Source organism: Mobula birostris, chromosome 5 (genome assembly GCF_030028105.1).
Source record: "Mobula birostris isolate sMobBir1 chromosome 5, sMobBir1.hap1, whole genome shotgun sequence".
Taxonomy (NCBI): domain Eukaryota; kingdom Metazoa; phylum Chordata; class Chondrichthyes; order Myliobatiformes; family Myliobatidae; genus Mobula; species Mobula birostris.
Genome location: NC_092374.1, coordinates 104,139,726 through 104,164,170, shown reverse-complemented (window position 1 = coordinate 104,164,170; position 24,445 = coordinate 104,139,726). Strand labels below are relative to the sequence as shown.

Here is a 24,445-nt window from a genome sequence, read left to right as displayed (position 1 = left end):
TTGAACTTTGCAGCATAGAGAAACAGACAAAAAGTTACCTTGAAGTGACAACAGAGGAAGGTAGGGCAGTAAAGAAGGCATTTGGCCCTCAGAGTATTAAGATGAGAGTTATTATGTCATGTTACAGCAGTTGAATACACTGGAGAGTTTAAACTTGTAGCATTTTGTGAAGTTTCGGTTGCTGGGATATAGGAAGGATGTCATTAATCTGGAAAAGATGTAGAAAAGATTCACAAGAATGTTACCTGTACTGGAGGTCTTGAATCATGAGGAGTCTGAATAGGCTGGGACTTTTCTTCCTGAAGTGCAGAAGGTTGTGCAAGTGACCTTAGAGGTATATGTATTTTAGAGATACAGTGTGGAATAGGCCCTACCAGCCCTTCAAGCAGTGCTGCCCAGAAAACCATGATTTATCCCCAGCCTAATTTACGATGATGAACTAACCTACTAACCAGTACATCTCCTGACTGTGGGAGAAACCCCATGCATTCTATGGGGAGGAAGAGAAAACCCAGAGAAAACCCATGCATTCTGTGGGGAGGAAGAGAAAACCCATGCATTCTATGGGGAGGAGGTACAGATAGTGTCAGAATTGAAGTCCAAAATCCGACACCCCAAGTTGTGATAACATTGCCATGCCACCCAGTAATGAAGGGCATAGCTGAGGTGGAGAGTTGCAGTTTATTTTTCCAAGGATTATGGACTCTAAAACTAGAGGACTGATTTATGCTGAGAGGAAATGTTTAAAAGGGACCTGTGGGTAAGTTTACCTCCACACAGAGTGATGGGTGTATGGAATGGAATGAGTTACCAGAGGACACTGTAGAAAAGAGTACAATTACAATGTTTAAGAGACATTTGTACAGGTACATGGATAGAGAAGGCTAGATGCATATGGGTCAAACACAGTTAAATGAGACCAGCTCAAAGTGCCATTTGACTGGCATAGACAAGCTAGCCAGTCTGTTTCCTGGCACATTTTGCATGATCTATTCATCTGAATGGGGCTATCAACCTGCACTAAAAAGGCATGTGAATGTATTTAACTGATGTGGATTTTGCTTTACATGTTATTTATTTAGAGACATAGTGTGGAACAAGCCCTTCCAGCCCTTCAAGCTGTGTTGCCATCAGCACCTGATTTAACCCCAGTTTATTCACAGACAAATTACAATGAGCAATTAACCTACAAACTGGTACATCTTTGGACTGTGGGTGGAAACCCACAAAAATATATTACTCTATTAACTTTAAATGCATGTACTTTAGCGGTGGCAATATGCCTGTGAGGTAATCGAAAGCCAAGCATTGTAAAGATCAGGAGCCACAGGTATCCCACAAGGGGGAAATGCAAGAAATGGTTATGTGTAGAAGATGATCCACAGACACTTCCTTGATATTATGCCAACTTTGCTCATGTGAAGGGACCAATGTCTTTCGCTTTAACAGTCCCAACTCTAGGACAATGTGGAGATTGTTAAAAATAGGCTGCTACTAAAAAGCCTACCGTGACAATGAGCTATGGATTAATGAGTTATCTTTACTAGGCCCCTGACCTGGTGTATAGAAGCAAAATGGCATTTATGGCATCATCAAGGATTACTCATTTGACTCAATAATGCTCAGAAGCAAAAGAAAGTTAACAGTTATAATACAAGTCACAACAACACCAGCCATGCTGCAGAATCAGCGACAGTGCAGACTGAGGCCAAGGAAGTCTGTATCACTGTATCATTTCTTGTCATAGAAAAACAAGAACTAGGAGCAAGAGTCGGCCATCTGGCCGGTGGAGCCTGCTCTGCCATTCAATAAGACCATGGCTGATCTGGCCATGGACTCATCTCCACCTACCTGCCTTTTCCCCATAACCCTTAATTCCTCGATTATGCAAAAATCTAAAAGAGGTATTTTCCATTTGTTTTAAATTGCTGTTTTACAGAGGCTAAAATGTTTTATTTTGCCTTCCAGTTGAAGCTAAATAATGCTCAACCTGCTCTGGCAGCTCAGCAATATTGTGTACATGTCTGATAAATAGAATTCTAGCACAGCTTGTCTGGATAAGTTCAGGACAAATATTTACACTGGCTGAGGAGTCTAGCATTGATGAAAGCTTGTGGCCCTCCCAGAGCCAAGGAGTTGTTGACAGGTTCTGGAGTCAGAATTCTGTGCGAGCAGAAGGAATGGGGTATGATCATCCTCTGTGTTCATGAATCGGTGAGATTAAAGTTTGAGGCCTCGTGTTTGGGATCTCATCGGCGGATGCAGTGTTTGAGGCCTGGTATTCAGTGATTGATGGATCCTGGCATTGATGCCAAGGGGTAAGGCTCGAGGGTCAAAGCAGAAGTCTGGAAGTTGAGGCCTGTTGGCCAGCGGCCTGGGTCTGTGAGTCTCTGGGTACTCAAAGGCTCAACGTTGACATGTTCTTATTAAATCCAAGTCTGCTGGAGGCTGAAGAAGACAGCCTGCCTTGTTGTTAGAGAACTGTATGTGTGGATAGAAAGATGAACTGGGCTTGTATTAATTTTGTTTTATTGTGTTGTGGTGTTGTGCCAAATATTGTGGGCATACTATGTTGGCTCTAGGGTATGTTGGTTGTTAATATGATGATGCATTTCTCAACATGTTTTGATGTACACATGATAGATAAACTTGAAACTGAAATTTCTTCACACAGAGTATAGCGAACCTTCGGAGTTTTGGATCACTGACACCTATGAAAGCTCTGCCTTTATACTCATTCAGATCTGAGATGGGTAATTTTCTGAGCATTAAGTGAACCAAGGTTTATAGGGATACTGCTGGAAAATGGTACTAAGCTACTGTAGATGGTAAGCAATGTTTATGATGCAGGCTCAAAGGGCCAGTTATGTTCTTCAGAAGCAATCAATCTACTTCAGACATGACTTAGCAAGCTGATCCCAGGATAATATAGAAAATGGTTCCAGATCCTTAAAATGTCCTTGAAAATACACACAGGGGCCACATTATCACCCTCTTAGAAATGCAAATATCTAAAAGCCAATTATGTGACAGCAACTCAATACATAATAGCATGCAGATGTGGTCAGGAGATTCAGCTGTTGTTCAGACCAAACATCAAAATGGGGAAAAAATGTGATCCAGGTGACTTTGACTGTTGAATGATTGTTGGTGCCCCACTGGGTGGTTTGAGTATCTCAGAAACAGCTGATCTCCTGGAATTTTCACACGCAGCAGTCCAAAAAACAAACAAAAAAAAAATCCAGTGAACAGTGAACCTTGTTAATGAGAGACGTCAGAAGAGAATAGTCAGACTGACAGGCAACAGTGGCTCAGATAACCATGTGTTACAACAGTGCCGTGCAGAAGAGCATCTCTGAACACATAACAGGTCAAAACTTGAAGTCAATGGGCTACAGAAGACCATGAACATACACTCAGTGGCATCTTTATTAGATATAGGAGATACCTAATTAAGTGGCCACTGAGGGTCCATAACTTTCCCTTCAACATATGGTAATTCTTGGCCCAAGAATGCTGATGTTGACGGTGAACCATGCAACAGGGCATCAAGCACCTGAACACATATCCAGAGAGAAGCTGGCAATACCTCTGGGATTTTTCACCCAGCATTAACCCAACACAGAAATAACAAAGCTGATTTTAAGTACATATGGATGAACAGACCATTCTGAGCAAGTTTCATACATGAAGTCTGTAAATGAGCATTTGGATCTGATTAAAAAATGGGTTTAAAAAAAAAGGAACCTCAGCCAGTCCCAAAATCCACTGAACAAGATTTAGCAGAATCTTCAAAGTTCAAAGTAAATTTATTACCAAAGTATGTATTTGTCACCATATACTAGCCTGTGTTTCATTTTCTTATAGATGTTCACAGCAACACAAATAAATACAATAGAATCAATGAAAAACTACATACAAAGCCTTACAAACAACCAATGTGCAAAAGACCAACTGTGTGAATGCAAAAAAAAGTCAAATAATAAATAAATAATGATGAGTTGTAGATTGTGTTGAGGTGAGTGAAGTTATCCACACTGGTTTAGGAGCCTGATGGTTGAGGGGTAACAACTGTTGCCAGGACTAGAGGGCTTGCTTGATAAATTATGTACGGGTAAGCTCAGACTTTATTTCTTGGAGCTTGGGAGACCTTATACATGTGTATAAAAATACAATGACCATAAATGGGGTGAACACACAGAGTTCCTTATACTCCAATGAAAGGGAACCAAATACTAGCAGGTGTAGGTTGAAGGTGACGGGGAGAGATTTAAAACGTACCTGAAGGGCATTTTTTTCATGCTGAGGGCACTAACATATAGAAGGAGCTACCAGAGAAAATGTTTGAGGAAGCAACATTGAAGAGACATTTGAATCAGTATGTGGATAGGATATATTTAGAGGGATATGGGCCAAATGTGAGTAGGTGGTATATTGGTTGTCATGGACTTGCTGGTTCCATGTTGTATAGTGAGGCATCAATTGGTTCTATTGGTTCTATGTCCATTCAGAAATCTGATGGCAGGTGGAAAGAAGTTGTTCCTAAAATGCTGAGTATGTGTCCCCAGGCTCCTGCCCCTCCTCTTTGATGGAGATATTGAGTGAGCAGGTTCTGTGTGGAGGGGTCCTTAATGATGGATGTCGCTTTATTGGGGCATTGCCTTCTGACTACGTCCTCGATGGTGGGGAGGCTAGTGCTCATGATGCAGCTGGCTGAGATTACATACAACTCTTTGCAGTATTTTACAAGCCTGTGCAGTGGTCCCTCCAGATGCCGCTTCTAACTGGTTGCATTACCAAAAGGTGATAGAGCTGGCTGCGTTTACAACTCTCTGCAATATTTTCTGGTCCCTCTACAGATGTCACCTTCTAACTGGCTGCATTACCAGAAGGTGATGCAGCCAGTTGAATACTACATCAGTAGAAATTTACTAGAGTTTTTGGTGACATACAAAATCTCCTCCAACTCCGAATGAAACATAGCCACTGGCATGCCTTCTTCACAATTGTATCAATATGTTGGACACAGCATAGATCTTCAGAGATGTTGGCACCCAGGAGATTGAAACTCCTTGTCCTTTCCACTGCTCAGCCCTCAATGAGGACTGGTGTGTGTTCCCGTGACTTCCCCTTTCTGAAGTCCACCGTCAGTTTCTTGGTCTTGCTGGTATTGCAACACAACTCAACCAGGTGATCTACCTCGCTCCTTTATGCCTCCTCATTACCATCACTTTGTTATTGGCAAACTTATGGGAGATATTTGCTCAGATCATAGACTCAGCATGCTACCTAGACACCCAGTCCTGTTCAGTAATACCATAAGCTGGGGTCAGTACTTTGAACTGGTTCTCTGAAATTTAATCAGCTGTCTTGGATGGAATGAATGTTTGAGGCAGAATGAAAGGCACTGATACCGGTCTACATTTAGCACTGTGAATGAATTGCCTGCCAGTTTCTTGGCCAATTAAGCAGCCAGCTTGTAAAATCACAGGCCAAATTCTGTTGGCATATACAAAAAAAAAACTTGTCAAACAACTGAAAAAGGGTAAAAAGTAGAAACTTCAAAACTGAAATTTTGCAGCTCCCAACAACTTTGTGGAACTAATCTACACTGCATGCATAGCCACTATGACTTAAAAGAAATGTAAACATCTTGGGAGAACAGCACAAAAATACCTGAATATTATCAAGGCCCTTAAATTAGATTACAGAAAATATTACGCCAGCAATATTCTGAGAATACAAAATAAGATTAAGTACTAATTTGATTGTGCTGAAACTGGACAGGGTTCAAAGGAGGTACACAAAAATGATTCCAGGATTGAATGGCTTGTCATATGAAAAGCATCTGATGGCTCCGGGCCTGTATTCACTAGAATTCAGAAGAATGAGGGGTGACCTCATTGAAACCTATTGACTGGTGAAAGGCCTTGATAGAGTGCATGTGGAGAGGATGTTTTCTGTGGTGAGAGAGTCTAAAGCAAGAGGGCACAGCCTCAGAATAGAGGGGTGTCCTTTCAGAATGGAGATGAGGAGGAATTTCTTTCGCCAGAGAGTGGTGAATCTGTGGAATTTTTTTTGCCAAGGCAGCTGTGGAGGTCAAGTCTTTATGTATATTTAAGGGAGAGATTGGTAGATTCTTGATTGGTCAGGGCATGAAGGGAAATGGGAGAAGGAAGGAGATTGGGGCCGAGAGGGAAAATGGATCAGCCATGACGAAATGGCAAATTAAGACTTGATGGGCCAAATGGAGAGTAGGGGAGATTCAAACAAGAGGACATGAGTTGAGATTTCAAAGGCAAAAGTTTAGGGGTAACATGAGGGGGAACTTCTTCACTCAGAGAGTGGTAGCTGTGTGGAATGAGCTTCCAGCAGAAGTGGTTGAGGCAGGTTTGATGTTGTCATTTAAAATTAAATTGGATAGCTATATGGACAGGAAAGGAATGGAGGGTTATGGGCTGAGTGCTGGTCTGTGGGATTAGGTGAGAGTAAGAGTTCGGCACAGACTAGAAGGGCCGAGATGGCCTGTTTCCATGCTGTAATTGTTATATGGCCTAATTCTGCTCCTATATTTTATGGTCTATCATTTACCTATCCAAATGTCTTTTAAATGCTGCAATTTTACTTGCGTCAACCACTTCTTGTCCATGAACCTATGATCCATTATTCCTTTTTTTTTGCACTATTTCTTGATAATATCATGTAATTTATACTAATAATTTTCACTGTCTTTGCACTGTACTACTACCACAAAACAGCAAATATCATTTCACATGAGCCAGTGATAATAAATCTGTTTCTGATTCTGCTAACCATTAAAATCACTGGCAGGATATTTAGGTTTCTTTTCTCCTAAATGATGATGGATATTTGGATAACCACAAGAGATTCTGCAGATGCTGGAAATACAGAGCAACACACAACATGCAACATGCTGGGAAAAACCCAGCAGATCAAGCAGTATTTATGGAAGGGAATAAACAGTTAACATTTAGGGCCCAGACCCTGACAAATTGTCTCAGCCCCTAATGTTGGTGGTATATTCTGCTCAGAAGCTGCTGCCTGCCCTGCTGAGTTCCTGCAGGATTTTGTGCTGTGTAAACATTAGGAATTCCTTTCATCCTCACAAACGTAAATGCTTGATACATAATTGTTTTAAATTAGTAATTGATAGGTTTTTGTTTGGCTAAGGTGTAAAGTACTCTGGAATTATGGCATTATAGATAAAATTAACGTACAAGTCAGCCATGAATGGTGGAGCAGGCCGAATGTCTTGATACTGACTCCAAGAAATAACTCCAAATGGAATGAGTTTGAAACAATTACTGACCTGAAATGAATTTCTTTGCTCTTCTGCAGAAGTTTTGCAGTTTAGAGGCTGGTTTTGCAAGCCTCTAAAATCTGTATTTTGCATTTTTCTACATGACAAGTTGCTGCTTTGACTTTAGATATTTTGTCAAATTATAAAAGTGACATTTTCAAATTTTCACATGAGCTAAAGCAATAAGGAAAACTTACTTCCAGCATTGCTTACCTTCAGGTATTACAATATGTACTGTAGTTTGTGTTTTACAATGTAAGAATGTGGTCTGTAATTCAGAATAAGGAACGTTGGGACAGAAATTAAATTTTGGTTACCAGCATATGTGCTCTCTCCTTTACAGATTTGGAAGATATGAAATCAATGTGTGTGGAAGGAACATTACTGGTAGTTAATACTCTTACACCATAAAGCCATGAGATATATAGAGGCAGAATTAGGCCGTTTAGCCCATCAAGTCTGCTCTACTATTCAATCATGGCTGATTTCCTTTTTCCTTTTCCCAAACTGATTTTCTCACCTTCTCTTCCAAAGTTTTAACTCCCTTACCAATCAAAAACCTTTCAAATTCTGCCCTAAATACACAGAATGAGTTAGCCTCCACAGCCCTCTGTGGTATGAATTCTACCAAACATTGGGTCTCTGACTTTTGAATAACTTGCAGAGGGAATTTATTTTCTGTCTCAACCCTATTCTATGGCATCAGACAGGCTTCAGGGAGAGAGCGGCCAACTGCTATTTCTAATTTGTTTATAATGGCTCTACGTATTTAATGTAGCACTGTTATCGACGTTGGTCCTTTTTAATTTAAAATGTTTCAATTTCTGCATGTGCTGCTCATTCTAAAGCAGTTTTTAAATCATTGAAACAAATGCCAGCCGAGTCAGTTTCTGTTAGTTCTGCAAGCCTCTAAATCTGCTATTGCAAGCTTCTTCAATAACCTTCTGCTTTCACGCCATTTGTATGAGGGTTGCATTATGCACCGTTCCAGCTGAATTCACTGCTCACACCGAAGGGAGGCATATGTTGTTGAGTTTTTGTTTTGTATCTGCAATATTTCTTCTGCCACTAGGTGGTGTAGTGAGCCAGATTATTAGCTGGTGCATTCACTAGCAATGCTACCTCTGGCTGCAACAAAGAGACATTATGGCCAACTGCACTGTACTAAGTCAAGTACATGATTATCACAATTAATGCATTTCACTGGAAAATCAAACCTGCCTTATTTTAAAATTTAGAAATACAGCACGGTAACAGGCCCTTCTGGCCCAATGCATATGAGCCGCTCAGTTACACACGTGACCAATTTGGAATAAATAATTCATCTAACATGCTGAAGGGAGATGATATGGATGTGATGGGAGGTGAGGACCTCGATACAATAGCTATCGTTAAAGAGGTGGTGCTGACAAACTTGTGGGCCTAAAGATAGATAAGTCCCTTGGTCCTGATGGAATGCATTCCAGGGTACGGAAAGAAATGGCAGAGGTTACAGTTGAGGCTTTGGTGATAATTACCAAAATTCTCTGGACTCTGGGCAAGTCCCAGCAGATTGGAAGAATGTGAAATTCAAAAAAGGATGTAGGCAAAAGGCAGGTAACTATAGGTCAGTTAGTTTAACATCTGTAGTTGGGAAAATGTTTGAAGCTATCATTAAAGAAGAAATAGTGAGGCATCTGGGAAGAAATGGATCCATTAGGCAGACATAGCATGGATTCAGCAAAGGCAGATCTTTGAGGATATAATGAGCACAGTGGACAGAGAAGAACAGATGATGTTATTTACTTGGATTTCCAGAAGGCCTTCGATAAGGTGCCACATAAAAGACTTATCCATAAAATAAGGATTATTGAATTGGGGGTGATGTATAAGCATGGATAGAGGATTTGTTAACTAATAGAAAGCAGAGAGTTGGGACACACGGGTGTTACTCTGGTTGGCAATCAGTGGTGAGTGGTGAGCGGTGTGCTGCAGGAGTCAGTTCTTGGCCCACAACTGTTCCCAATATATATTAACGATCTGGAAGAGGGGACTGAGTGTAGTGTATCTAAATTTGCTGATGAAACTAAATTGAGTGGAAAAGCAAATTGTGCAGAGGATATGGAGAGTCTGCAGAGAGATATAGATAGATTAATTGAATGGGCAAAGGTCTGGGAGATGGAAACAAGTGTTGGTAAATGCAAGGTCATCCACATTGGAAAGAAAAACAAAAGAGCAGATTATTATTGAAATGGTAAAAAGTTGCAGCATGCTGCTGTGTAGAGGGAGTTGGGAGTGTTTGTGCATGAATCACAATAGGTTGGTTTGTAGGTGCAGCAGGCTATCAAGAAGGCAAATGGAATGTTGGCCTTCATTGCTAGAAGAAATGAATTTAAGAGCAGGGTGATGCTGCAACTGTACCAGGTACTGGTGAGGCTGCTCCTGGAGTACTGTGTGAAGTTCTGGTGTCCTCACTTGAGGAAGGATATAATGGCTTGGAGGCAGTGCAGAAGAGGTTTACCAAGTTGATTCCAGAAATGAGGGGATTAGACTATGAGGAGAGATTGAGTTGCCTGCGACTGTTCTCACTGGAATTCAGAAGGATGAGAGGAGATCTTATAGAAACATATAAAATTATAAAAGGGATAGATAAGATGAAGGCAGGAAAGTTGTTTCCACTGGTAGGTGAGACAAGAACTAAAGGACATAGCCTCAAGATTCAGGGGAGTAGATTTAGGATGGAGATGAGGAGGAACTGCTTTTCCCAGAGGGTGGTGAATCTGTGGAATTCTCTGCCCAACGAAGCAGTGGAGGCTACCTCAGTAAATATATCTAAGACAAGGATGGATGGATTTTTGTCTAGTAGGGGAATTAAGGGTTATGGGGAAAAGGCAGGTAGGTGGAGATGAGTCCATGGCCAGATCAGCTATGATCTTATTGAACGGCGGAGCAGGCTCGATGGGCCAGATGGCCTACCCCTGCTCCTATTTCTTATGTTCTTATGAAGGAAATTGGAGGACCTGGTGGAAACAGACGCAGTCTTGGGAAGAATGTGCAAACCTCTTACTGACAGCAGCAATGGTGTTGTTATAGGATTATGCTAATCACTGGACTACTAGGCCCCACCAGTCAAGAGAGGTATCTGATTTTGCTTAAATTTAGTATGATGCAGTTCTGCGAGCCAATAAAACAATATCAATGTGACCTTAATCACCTATTGTATGTACAGTAAAATAGATTTTTGGGGTGCCACGGTAGTATAGCAGTTAGTGGATGCTGTTATAGCTTGGATGTTCGGCAGTTCAGAGTTCAAATCTGGAGCTGTTCTATAAGGAGTCTGTGCGTCATCCCCGTGGAGTGTGTGGGTTTTCCTCAAGTGCTCCGGTTTCCTCCCAGCATCCAAGGACATACTGGGTAGGTTAATTGGTCATTGTAAATTATCCAGTGAGTAGGTTAGGGTTAATAAGGATTGCGGGATTGCTAGGGTGGCGTGGCTCAAAAGGCTGGAAAAGCCTAACCACACTGTATCACTGAATAATTAAATTTTACACACTGAAATTCACTTCAGAATTTTGGCTTCTGAGATTGCAGTAGAGCTTACAATACCATATTACATATAATGCAAATATCAGAGTTTCATCGGAGCATTTGGCACTGACCAAGCTCATAAGTCCATTGAGTCATCAGATTTTAGATGATCCAGAAAGAATTTCAACATGTATTAACAACAGAATCAACCAACTCATTCCTGCTCTGTGCATAAATCAACAGTAACCTGGAATCAAAAGTATGGATAAGGTGTGTGTGTGTGTGTGTGTGAATGAATCATGCCAAGCGTGCCTCTGAGACCATGATGTATCCACTTTCAAGGTGGAACAGCAACACCTCATATCCGTTTAGGCAGCCTCCAACCTGATGGCATGAACATCGATTTCTCCTTCTGGTAATTTGTTTTTCCTCCCCTTTCCCTCTTCTTCTGTTCCCCACTCTGGCCTCTTACTTCTTCTCACCTGCCTATCACTTCCCTCTGGTGCTCTTCCTCCTTCCCTTTCACCCATGGTCTACTCTCCTCTCCTATCAGATTCCTTCTTCTCCAGCCCTTTACTTTTCCCACCCACCTGGCTACACCTATTAGCTTCTTGATGCTCCTCCTTCCCTTCCCCCCACCTTTTTATTCTGGCATCTCCCCCCTTCTTTTGCAGTCCTGACCAAGTGTCTTAGCCTGACACGTCACCTGTTAATCATTTTCTCTAGAATTTTGTGTGTATTGCTTAAGGACTTATGCCCATCTCTGAATGCTAGGCCAAACTTAACACATCATCTTTGGAAGGAAATCACAAACGAGAAAATCTGCAGATGCTGGAAATCCGAGCAATATGCAAAAAATGCTGGAGGAACTCGGCAGGTCAGGCAGCATCTATGGAAATGATTTACAGGTGACTTTTCAGGCTGAGACCCTTCTTTGGAAGGGAATCATGTCATCCTGAGGCAATTGCACAGTAATTGCATCAATTTATCATGTTCAGGGGAGCTCAGTTTGGGTGCAATGCTGGCCAAAATACAATAACAAGGCAAAAATTAAGTCTATTCTCTAAGTTACTAACAAACCAACGTACTGCAACAGAATATCAGATTATACACTTCCTCGAAAGCATATGTGCCTTGTTTTAAAATCTCACCCCTGAAAGCTAAGTACACTCTATGCAATCCAACTATAGAGAATATCTCAGAACCAGTAAACATGATTAAAACAGTATTTTACACGTTAATTGAATTATAATTAACAGTTGTGTGAATCACAATAACTAATGGTTTAGAGTAATTGTTGAGCACAATTAATATTTTCTTGATCTTTGTAGATTTATATAAAAAATGATATAATGCAATCATAGATCAAGTGTAAAGGGCCTCCATTTCTAAGGATGACACTGCAAGCATGTGACATTACAGAAGTAATGCTTTCTGACTGATGTCAAATTCAAGGTTGATATCCCTTCCCCATGCTAACAAGAAAAGTGTTGAGCTTTGATGCTCTGAAATTAAAGTATGTGCTGCTTATATTTACCTTGCGTGTTTAAAAGGCGTGACTTCTTGCAGTGGTAGGCCATTTCTTGTTCACAATACTCCATGCTCTTAATCATGGCTTGAATCTGTTCCATGCTGGCTGTGTAATTAAAGAGAGCGACATGGGGTCTTTCTGCAGTGGAGTCTTGTATGACGGTGAGCTCACTGTTGTTGTGCTGGATCACAGTCCATGTTTTATCTTCTGTTTTTTAAGTTAAGGAAATAAAACATAATTGTCAACAAACCATATAGTATTAAGACAGTTGTTATTCATTGATAATGACAGGTGAATCATTCACTTAGCAGGCCACATCATTTTCCTGCACATAACGTTTGATCCTAAAGTGCTATTTCTTTTTGATATTTTGTGGGCTTCACTACCTTTAAGGGTGATGGAAATAAATTCAGCAGGCAGCCAACAAAATGCTGGTGGAACTCAGCACATCAGGCAGCATCTATGGGGGGAAATGGACAGTTAATATTTTGGGTTGAAATATTCCATCAGGACCCTTCATCTTCCCTTTGTCTTTGACTGCTGAGTTCCTCTAGCATTTTCTGTGCTGTTTGCTGGATATGTTTCCATCACCCTTGCATCAATGACATTGTCAAGAGGCACCAAATCAAAGGGTATCAACCATCACCAAAGACCCTCAGCACCTGGGGCATCTTCTCTTCACATTACCACCATTGGGGAGGAGGTACAGGGGCCAAAAGACCCACACTCAACAGTCTAGGGAAAGCTTCTACCTCTATGCCATCAGGTTTCTAAACAAACTCATTATTTATCTTTTGTACTACTTATTTCGTTTTTGTAACTTGCAGTAATTTTTATGTCTTGCTGCTACCACAAAACATTTCACCAGATATCTGCTCCTGTGTCCTATGGTCTTACATCAGTGGCAATGAACCTGATTCACATTCTGACAATGGCATATGCAGGAATTTAAATTTGATCACACATTTTGGGAGAAGGGCACATTAAGTAATTTCAAAATAAGAGCATTTCAAAGGTCAAAGTAAATTTATTATCAAAGTACATATATGTCACCATTTTCTTTTGGGCATTTACAGTAAATACAATAAACTGTGAAAATACCAAAAGAAATAATAATAAATAACAAATAACTACCAAATGCGTGAGATGAAGAGTCTTTGAAAGTGGGTCCATATGGGAAATGCAAAGACATTTCTTCACTGAAAGGGTGGTGTAAATTTAGGCTTTGTAACTTTCTATGGGTTCAGTCACTGAATTCATTCAGCACTGCAAATGATTGTATCTTGATATGAGAGGATTTAAGGAAAATCATGTTCAAGATAGAAGATCAGGCATGATTCTGTTAAATGGCAGAATATCTACACCGGCTTCAATTCCTTATGTTCTTACACAAGTAATACCTTGATGGTCTCATGTCTCCCTGGTGTACAGTACCCTGTCTCCCACTTTCATACACATTTAAGAGAAGAAATAGCACAGATTCAAGAAATGCTTTAAATAGGCTGGACATCCTAATTGCTGTTCCCTGAAAATGAAAGCAGGACAGTAATTGAGTATCTCCACCTACTTTGAGGTCCAAACCAAGACCCTATCTTGAAACAGAAAGAACATTTGTGAATGTGGTAACAAAAGGGTTAAATTACTGAATTTTCTTATACCGGATTATTTTCTTTCTTCCATGGCCTTCTGCCTTCTCCTATCAGATTCCCCCCTTTCCAACCCTGTATCTCTTTAACCAATCAACATCCCAGCTCTTTACTTCACCCCTCCCCATTCCCGGTTTCACTTTGTGTTTCTTCTTCCCTTTCCCCCACCTTCTAACTCTGATCCCCAATCTTTTTTTCTCCAGTCCTGCAGCCTGAAACGTTAACTGTTCTTTTCCATAGATGCTGCCTGGCCTGCTGAGATCCTCCAACAATTTGTGTATGTTCCTCAGATTTCCAGCATCTGCAGATTTTCTCTTGCTTATGAAAATGTGACGTCCTTTCTGTCTTACAGTGGTGCAAGAAAGTTTGTGAACCCTGTAGAATTTTCTGTATTTCTGCATAAATATGTATGACCTAGAATGTGATCTTATCTTCACATGTTCTAAAACTAGATAAAAAGAACCCAATTAAATAGATAAAACAAAAATATTATTTTTTCTCCCTCAGTCCCTCTCACTGTAACTCCTTGCTTGTTCTTCATTTTCGTCTGGTGCTCCTCTCCTCTCATCCCATGATCCTCTCTCTTCTCCAGCCTTGTATCCCTTTTGCCAATCAACTTTCCAGCTCTTAGCTCCATCCCTCCCCCTCCTGTCTTCTCCTATCATTTTGGATCTCCCCCCTCCCTCCCACTTTCAAATCTCTTACTATCTCTTCTTTCAGTTAGTCCTGACCAAGGGTCTCCGCCCGAAACGTTGACTGTACCTCCTCCTATAGATGCTGCATGACCTGCTGCGTTCCACCAGCATTTTGTGTGTGTTACAAGAAGGCTATACTTGTTTATTTATTTACTGAGAAAAATGACCCTATATTATATGTATCTGTTGGAAAAAGTAAGTGAATCTTTGCTTTCAGTAAATGGTGTAACCCTCTTGTACAGCAGTAACTTCAACCAAACATATCTGGTAACTGTTGTTCAGTCCTGCACATCGGCTTGGAGGAATTTTGGGCCATTTATCCCTACAAAAGTGCTTCAATTCTGGGATGTTGGTGGGCTTCCTTGCATTAACTGCTTGCTTCAGGTCCTTCCACAACACTTCTAGAGTATGAAGGTAAGTACTTTGACTCAGCCATTCCGAAACACAAATTTTCTTCTGATGTACTCTTGTCTTTCAGATCATTGTCTTGTTGCACTTTGCAACTTCTATTAAGCTTCAGGTGGCAGACTGTTACCCTGATCTTCTCCTGTAAAACATCTTGATACAATTTTGAATTCATTGTTCCTTCAATAATTGCAAGCTGTCCAGGCCCTGAGGCAGCAAAGCAGCCCAAAACCATGATGTTCCTTCCTCCATGCTTCACAGTTGGGATGAGGTTTTGGTGTTGGTGTGCAGTGCCCTTTTTCCTTCAAACATAGGTAATATGCATTTCTGTCAAAAATTTCAACTTCTGTCTCATCTGTCCACAGAACATTGCCCGTGAACCATTTTTGAACATCCAGATTGTCTTTTACAAACTTGGGACATGCAGCATTTTTTTTTTTTGGAGAGCAGTAGTTTCCTCCGTGGTGTCCTTCCATGAACACCATTCTTGTTCAGTGTTTTTCTTATAGGGATACATGAATAGAAAGCTTAGCAAGTTCTAGAGATTTCTGCAGTTCTTTTTCACCTCCTTCAGCATTGCACCTTGTGCTCTTGGTGTGATCTTTGCAGGATGCCCTCTCCTAGGAGAATAACAACAGTACTGAGTTTCCTCCATTTGTAGACAATTTCTCTTACTGTGGACCGATGAACACTTAGGTCTTTAGAAATGCTTTTGTAGCCTTTTCCAGCTTCATGCATCTCTACAATTCTTCCTCTAATTTTCTCTTAAAGTTGTTTTGATTGAGGCATGGTGCACATAAGCAGACCTTTCTTGAGAAGAGCAGGCTCTGTCAGTAACCTGACTTTGTGTGACTTTTTTATAGGGTAGGGCACCTCTACAACTCACACCTCCAATCTCAACTCATTGATCAGAACACCTGACTCCAAATAGCTTTTGCAGAATGCATTATCACAGAGATTCGCATACTTTTCCCAACAAATACATGTAATATTGGATCGTTTTTCTCAATAAATAAATGAACAGGTATAATGTTTTTGTGTTATTTATTTAATTGGATTCTCTTTATCTAGTTTTAGGACTTTCGTGAAGATCTGATCACATTTTAGGTCATCGTTCCGCAGAACTAAAGAAAATTCTGTAGTGTTCATAGACTTTCTAGTACCACTGTATATGTGCCTCCAGACTAATCTCTTGTCCATCTCTAATTATGCCTGCTACCTAACTTCTCATTTTAGGGATGATTAGTGAAATGCCAGCAAAGCTAGAGATGTCTGCATACTCTGAATATATTTAAATAAAATATTATAAGTCAACTAACTGCAGTTTGTTCTTGTGAATGTGAAATCTGCCCTCAAGAAACATACATTGAAAATAAGCTGTCTCAGATATGGTCATGTTCTGTGAACTCAATCTAGTTATGGAGAAAGAGAGCAGAGGAGTTCAACCCTTTCAACTAGTCTGGAGTTGTAGCCAGTTAGTTTGGTAGAATAAACCTGATCAGAAGGTGAACTATAAGAAGGAGCCTTAATTTCACAAATTACCCTTTGTCCAACAGGTTGCAAGAAATGATCAGCTGATTACCCAACTCTGTTAAAAAAAAGTATATGAAAAATGACCTATTTAACATATTTTACAATATATACAGATTTCTACCAAGAACAAGATCACTTTATATTAATTTAATCTTCTAGCCAAATGGGAAAGATCAGAATCGGGTTTAATATCACCGGCATATGTTGTGAAATTTGTTGTTTTGCAGCAGCAGTACATTGCAATGCATAATGATTCTTAAAAAAACTGTAAATTACATTTAGTGTATATTAAAATATTAAAAGTATATATTAAAAAATTAGTTGAATAAGTAGTGCAAAAAGAGGGGAAAAATAAAAAAATACTGAGGTATCATCCATTCAGAAATCCGATGGTGGAAGGGAAGAAGCTGTTCCTTTGCCTCCTTCTTGATGATAGCAACGTGAAGAGGGCCTATCGTGTGTGATGAGGCTCCCTAACAATAGATGCTGCCTTTTTAAGTCATCGCCTTTTGAAGGTGTCCTGATGCTGGGGAGGCTAGTGACCATGATTCAGATTATGACTTACTGAGGCTTCTTCCAATGCTGTGCCATGGCCCCTCCTACCCAGATGATGAGGCAACCAGTTGGAAAGCTATCCACAGTATATCTGTAGAAAACTGCGACTGCTTTTGGTGACATACCAATTTTCTTCAAACTTCTAATAAATATAGCTGATGTCGTGCCTTTTTTGTAATTGCATCAATATGCTGGCCCAGGTTAGATCCTCAAAGATGTTGACACCCAAGAACCATTGAATATCAGCATTAGTTAGTCTGTCCTATGATATAGAACCATATAACTGTTTTTGATGTTTAAGCTCCTTGTTAGTGGTAAAGGCACTCAGATTTATCACAACCCTGTCTGAGCAATGGAGATCAATGAAACGAATATGGATCTTGTTAGTGACATCAACCTCCCATTAATAAATGAAAAATAAAATTGCTTGTATACAATTTTTCGTAAATCATATGGTATATCATCCACAGTAGCATTGTGATTAGTGCAGTGCTATTAAATTTTGGGATGTCAGAGTTCAGAGTTCAATTCTGACATCATCTGTAAGGAGCCTGTACGTTCACCGTGACTGCATGTGTGTCCTCTCAGTGCACCGGTTTCCCTCCCACTGTCCAATGTCGTACCAGTTAGTAGGTTTATTGGTAATTGTAAATTTTCCTGTGATTATGCTGGGGTTTGCTGGGCAGTGTGGCTTGAAGGGTCAGAAGGGCTTATTCCATGCTGGAACTCTAAAAGTTAAATATAAAAAATAAAAATTCACTGCAATCATATAATCATTAAATTTTGTCATGGATTTGGATGATAAAATATTGAACATTGAATTTCCTATGTTTTAAATACATTAGTTTTAAGTTTAGTACCTTCCATGGTGGGAACTTGGGTTTCTAGATTAACAAACATGAACTCAAGTAATTTAACTACTATACTGCTAGACCCAGTGTGGAAAATCAGTACCTTTTCCTATTCGTTGGCATGAAACTCCAGGGTTGACTACTCCTGTGTGCAACATGCAGTGGAAGTCACACTTGATTGAGCTCTTCCTTGTATCTAAATAGTAAGTCTGATCTCATTCAGCTCCCTTTTGGAGTAACTCATTACCTGAGTCTTGCAGCTGCCGGTGGACAGGAGGTACAGATGCCTGAAGTGTCCCAACACCAGGCTCAACAGTAGCTACTTCCCTTCGGCCATTTGCTTTTTCAACCAACCGGCATAACCCTAATCACTAGAGTTCAGCAACACTATCACCACTTGGATCACATTGTACTAGAATTAACCTTGTATTTTTGTTCTAATGTTTTTTTTTTGTAAAAAATGTTTTTATGATTTCTTGTGAATGCTGCGTATTTAATTCTCCGTGCCTGTGATGCTGCTACAAGTAAGATTTTCATTGCACTTGCGCAAATGACAATAAGCTCGACATTGATATCTTTGAAGGATATACATACAAATCCTCCACTGTTGAAAAGTACACAATATCTAAATTGTGCATAAAAAGTTGTTATAAAGCTCAATGCAATCAAGACCGGTAAATATGGTACAGAGGCTCAATTAATGGGTGACAGCTTGTTCCCCATACTCTGAACGCCCTGCTCCCACCCAACACACACTATTTGCGACAGCACCAGTACGATTATACTGTTGTATATTTGACTATATGTTGTACAGTATATGCATTTTATGCAGGTAGGTAGAGGGGCTGGGATGGCTCTGTTGGTAAAAAATGAAATCAAAGCATTAGAAAGAAGTGACATAGGATCGGACATAGAGCCAGCATAAAAGCCAAGACATATTACAAAGCAAGAATAAGTGGGATGTTAGAGGAATGGAAAGCTTTTAAAAATGAACAGAAGGCAACTAAAATAGTCATAAAGAAAGCCTGATGTCCTAGCAGGAAGGTTTGCTAGTGCTGCATGGGAAGGGGGTGGGGTGCACGGGGGTTAAACCGGACTTGCAACGGGATGGGAACCAGAGTGCCAGAACACTGATAGTGAAGAGGCTGTGGGGACAGACATTGTTAAGAACTCAGACAAAGTCAGGAATCAAAAGGTTGAGCATGGTGTAGCTAATGTCCTGAGCAGCATATACATATTTCAAAGCAAGTATCATGGGAAAGGCAGATGAGTTGAGGGAATGGATTAGCAGCTGGAATTGTGATATTGTAGCCAACAGTGAGACTTGGTTGCAGGAGGGGCCGGATTGGCAGCTCAGTATTCTGGGGTTCCGTTGTTTTAGATGTGACAGGGCGGGAGGAATTAGTGGAAAAAGGGTTCTGTTACTTGTCAAGGAAAATGTCACGACAGCGCTCAGTCAGGACAGACTGGAGATCTTGTCTAGTGAGGCATGATGGGTGGAACTGAGGAATAAGAAAGGTATGACCACGTTAATGGGGCCGTGTTACAGACCACCCAACTGTCCGAAGGATTTAGAGGAACACATTTGTAGAGACTGTTTCAAGAAACACAAGGTTGTTCTAGTAGGTGATTTTAGCTTTCCACAGAATGCTAGAAATGACCTACCCACACAAAGCCATGTTGACTACCCTTGATCAATCCACGTCTATCCAAATACTCATATATATTGAAGTTGTATAAGACATTGGTGAGGCCTAATTTGGAATATTGTACACTGTTCTGGTCAGCTACCTACAGGAAAGATTGAATAGGTTAGGATTTTATTCCTTTAACATAGAAGATTGAAAGGAGATTTGATAGAGGTATACAACTTTATGAGGGGTATAGATAGAGTAAATGCAAGTAATGTTTTTCCACTTAAGTTGGGTAAGACTACAAATAGAGGTTATGGGTTAAGGGTGAAAGGTGAAAAGTTTAAGGGGAACATAAGGAGAAATTTCTTCATGCAGGGCTGTGAGAGTTGCTGTGAGCTGCCAGCACAAGTGGTGCATGTGAGCTTGATTTCAATGATTAAGTTTGGACACGTACATGGATGATAGGGGTATGGACAGCCATTGTATGGTGCAGGTCAATGGAAGTAGGCTGTTTAAATGGCTCAGCACAAACTGGATAGGCTGAAAAGCTAGTTTCTATATCTCTATGACTTTAAAGAAAAATGGAATACTATGGTAAACTAGCCAATAATATTAAAGAGGATATCAAATACTTCAGATACATGAAGTGTAAAAGAGAGATGAGAGAGGATATCAGACTGCTTGAAAAAGAGGCTTTAGAGGTAGTAATGGGGGACAATGAAATGACAAATTAACTGAATAAGTATGTTCCATCAGTCTTCAATGTGGAAGATACTAGCAGTATGACAGAAGTTCAAGGGTATTGGGGCAGTGAGTGAAGTTGCCATTACTAGAGAGAGGTGCTTGAGAAACTGAAAGGAATGAAGATAGATAAGCCTGGAAAAGATGTCCTACATTCCAGGGTTCTGAAAGAGGTGGCTGAAGAGATAATGGAGACATTAGTAATGATTTTCCAAGAATTGATGGATTCTGGCATGGTTCTGGAGGAATGGAACATTGAAAATGTCACTCCATCCTTTAAGACAGGAGAGAGGCAGAAGAAAGGAAGTTACAGGCCAGTTAGTCTGACCTCAGTGGTTGGGAAGGTGTTGGAGACAATTGTTAAATATTTTGTTTCAGGGTACTTGGAGGCACATGATTAAATAGGCAAAAGTCACCATGGTTTCCTTAAGGGAAAATCTTGCCTGACAAATCTGTTGGAATTCTTGTAGAAATAACAAGCAGGATAGACAAAGGTGAATCAGTGGATGTCATGTACTTGGATTTTCAGAAGGCCTTTGCCAAGGTGCCAAACATGAAGCTGCCTAACAAGTTAAGAGCCCATGGTTTTACAGGAAAGATATTAGCATCAATGGAGCATTGATTGATTGGCAGGAGGCAAGCAGTGAGAATTTCCAATTTCCCCCGGGATCAATAAAGTATGAATATGACTACTACTATGAAGAATAAAGGGAGCCTTTTCTAATTGGCTGCTGGTGACCAGAGGTGTTCCACAGGGGACTGTGTTGGGACCGATTCTTTTTACATTATTATGTCAGTATTTTGGATTAAGAAATTAATGACATTGTGGCCAAGTGTGTGGATGATTCAAAGATAGGTAGAGGGTCAGGTAGTGTTAAGGAAGCAGAGACGATACAGAAATACAAATGTAGATTAGGAGAATGGGCAAAGAGGTTGTAGATGGAATACAGTGCTGGGAAGTGTACGGTCATGCACTTTAGTAAAAGGAATAAAAGTAATGGCTTCTAAATGGAGAGAGAATTCAAAAATCTGAAGTGAATAGGGACTTGGGAGTTCTTGTGCAGTATTATCTAAAGATCTGTACTGGGTCCAATGTTATTTGTCACATACATTAATGATCTGGATGATGGGGTGGTAAATTGGATGAGTAAGTATGCAGATGATACTAAGATAGGTGGAGTTGAGGATAATGAAGTAGGTTTTCAAAGCTTGCAGAGAGATTTAGGCCAGGTAGAAGAGTGGGCTGAAAAATGGCAGATGGAGTTTAATGCTGATAAATGTGAGGTGCTACATTTTGGTAGGACATACATGGTAAATGGTAGGGCATTGAAGAATGCAGTAGAACAGAGGGAGCTAGGAATAATGGTGCATAGTTCCCTGAAGGTGGACTCTCATGTGTTTTCACCTTGGTCTCAGGGGAATGTTCTTTCATTTAGCTGTTTATGCATGTACAGTTGAATTGCAATCAGAGCCAGAATCACCAGCATACTTTGTGAAATTCATTGCCTTTGTGGCAGCAGTACAATGCATTTGATAATAATAGAGAAAAATGTGAATTTCAGTACATAGCTATGTATGTATTAACTAGTTAAAATAAATAAGTTGTGCAAAAATAGTAATAAAAAAGTAATGAGATCGTGTTCTTGGATTCAATGTCCATTCAGAAATTGGATGGCAGAGGTGAAGAAGCTGTTCGTGAATTGTTCAGTGTGTATCTTCATTGTTCTGTACCTCCATCCTGTTGGTAGCAATGAGAACAAGCCATGACCTGGGTGATGGGGGTCCCTAATGATGGATACCATATTAGGATCCCCAATAAACTTGGACTTAACATTAATCACGACATTGGTGTTTACTCCTTTATTTTTCTCCAGAATAGTGGCATGAGATCTTTTACATCCAGTTAATAAAGTGTCAAAATGGTTGTTGTGTTGCATCTAGTGTGGTAGTGTAGTTGGTAGTGCTTGTCATTCTCACTTTTAGCTTCCACCACTGGCTAGCAGTTTTGCAAAAAGGAGTGCTGAATGCCTAAGTCTCTCTCTGCCAGTACATAGCTCCTCCAGCAGCAAGCCTCATGTAGTGAGTGACTCATGGAAATTGAATTGCTTTCAGACTGTGACTGAACTACAGAGGATGGGGAGGAGGTCTGGCCCCTGCAAATGTAGCATGCAGGCTTTTGGGTGTGTGGTCATGCCTTGGTGCTTGTGAACCATATCCCTAGGTATGGGTAAATAGCCCCACTGTCTTGTGGGCGGCCTCAGGAGAGATGAAGGCTACGGGAGTAAACCCAGACAGCAAATTCAGAGGGGAGCCCCTAAGATGAATGGATGTCATTGAACATCCTTCCAGCAGCCCCTTTTGCCAAGCTGATGCCAAACATAATGCTTCATAAGCTTTCCTTTGGACTATACTGGTGAGGCCGAGAGAGGGATCTCCATACCTTGACCCAGGCTTGTGATGATAATCATCATCACCCATTGTCCTTCAAGACAGATGCCAACTAACCAACCAATAAGCAGACTGGCTTAACATTCCATCTATAAAAGTGTAAATCTCATTACTGGGGTGGCATCCCAGATTATGACTAGTCTTAAAATCGTAAACATCCAACCCCAGCTCTAAGACATAAATACCCCATTTCTATGTCTTATATTAATATATATTCAGTACGTTGTGCTCAGTGGAAACTTAACTAGCCATCGGCACGGTAGCAACCTTTCAGAATGTACCATCTCTGATTGCTGTCACTGGTGGAAGCATAGGGTTATTACTACTGGATTATATAGAGGGAAGAGCAAATTTAGAATATCAGATAAAAATATTAATAGTTGAAGGCATCCATGATAAAACAATATATATTCGTTTGTGAATTGAATAACAACTTTAAGTGGTTGTTTTTAAACTGAACAAATACTTCTTATGAAGTTAATTTTTTTTTTCAAAAAGCTTAAACATGACAGTGCAATCAGAAGCTGTGGAAATACACAGTGTATCACTCAGGGTTGTGTGTGGACGGAACATTCATAAGAGTTGAAGGTTTTGATGCCTTGTTACTAAGACCTACTGAACTATATTTTAACAACATAGTTCACTACTAGAAACAAAACACTGGTTTGAAATCATAGCATTGATTTGCTGCAGAATCTCTCCTTCATTGGCTCATGGATCATTCAGATGACAAATGAATGGGTGCACTTTATTTTTATGTGCTATATGCTTACTTTAATTACCAAAAGATAAATCTGTGGAAGTGTGAAGGAATTGCTGAATATCCCATACTTTTTCTTTGATTTCCTAAAGGAATTGGTATATTGTTTCTTCAGAGCAAGTCCAATGCAAAGCAGCTCACCTGTCATGTTACAGTACACAAAGAGAGGTCCCACTGCCCCACTGCCATCGGGATCAATGGAGAAGAAACCTGATGTGTTCCCTTTGTGTTTGTAAGCTTCACATGATTGCTCATGCACCGCTGCAGTGAGAGAACAAAATAGTGAGAATCTTTAACAGGAGACAATGTGCAGATGCTGGAAATCCAAAGCAACACACATAAAATGCTGGAGGAACTTAGCAGGCTAGGCAGCATCTGTTGAAAAGAGTAAGCAGTCAACGTGTCGGGCCAAAACCCATCTTTAGGACTTACCTTTACAGTTTAAGTTAATTGACAGTGCGATTTAAACCTATAAATTATTTATAAAGGAAAATATTCTGCAAGTCAGTAAGAACTACATGTTTACAATCATTCCAGATCAAAAATACGTATTACTAAACAGATTACATTTTTGAAGAAAACTCAGAACTCTAAAGCTGATGCTTTATTGATTAAGACTATTGATAAGTTCTGGTTTAAAAGTCAGTGGTGAGGATTTAAGATGAGCTGAGTATGGAGAAGCTTTATGCAAAGAGTTTTTGGAAGATGGGATGTGTCAGCACATTGAAGCAGAAACCCTTATTTCCTGAAAGCAAATGAAGGTCATGCATTTAAAGTGAGAGGGGAATCATTTCAAAGGAGTCGTGATAGGCAGTTTT

General features: G+C 40.2%; 1 protein-coding gene across 1 annotated transcript in view; it reads right to left on the bottom strand.

Moving 5' to 3' along the window:
* LOC140198395 (contactin-associated protein-like 5) overlaps positions 1-24,445 on the bottom strand; it is a 1,369,276-nt gene that overhangs the window by 551,487 nt on the left and 793,344 nt on the right. The window contains exons 13-14 of the mRNA XM_072259488.1: positions 23,769-23,888; positions 12,366-12,566 (exon numbers count right to left, since the gene is read on the bottom strand). Of these exons, the coding sequence (XP_072115589.1) occupies positions 12,366-12,566; positions 23,769-23,888 (321 nt within the window). The remainder of the gene's footprint in view (positions 1-12,365; positions 12,567-23,768; positions 23,889-24,445) is intronic.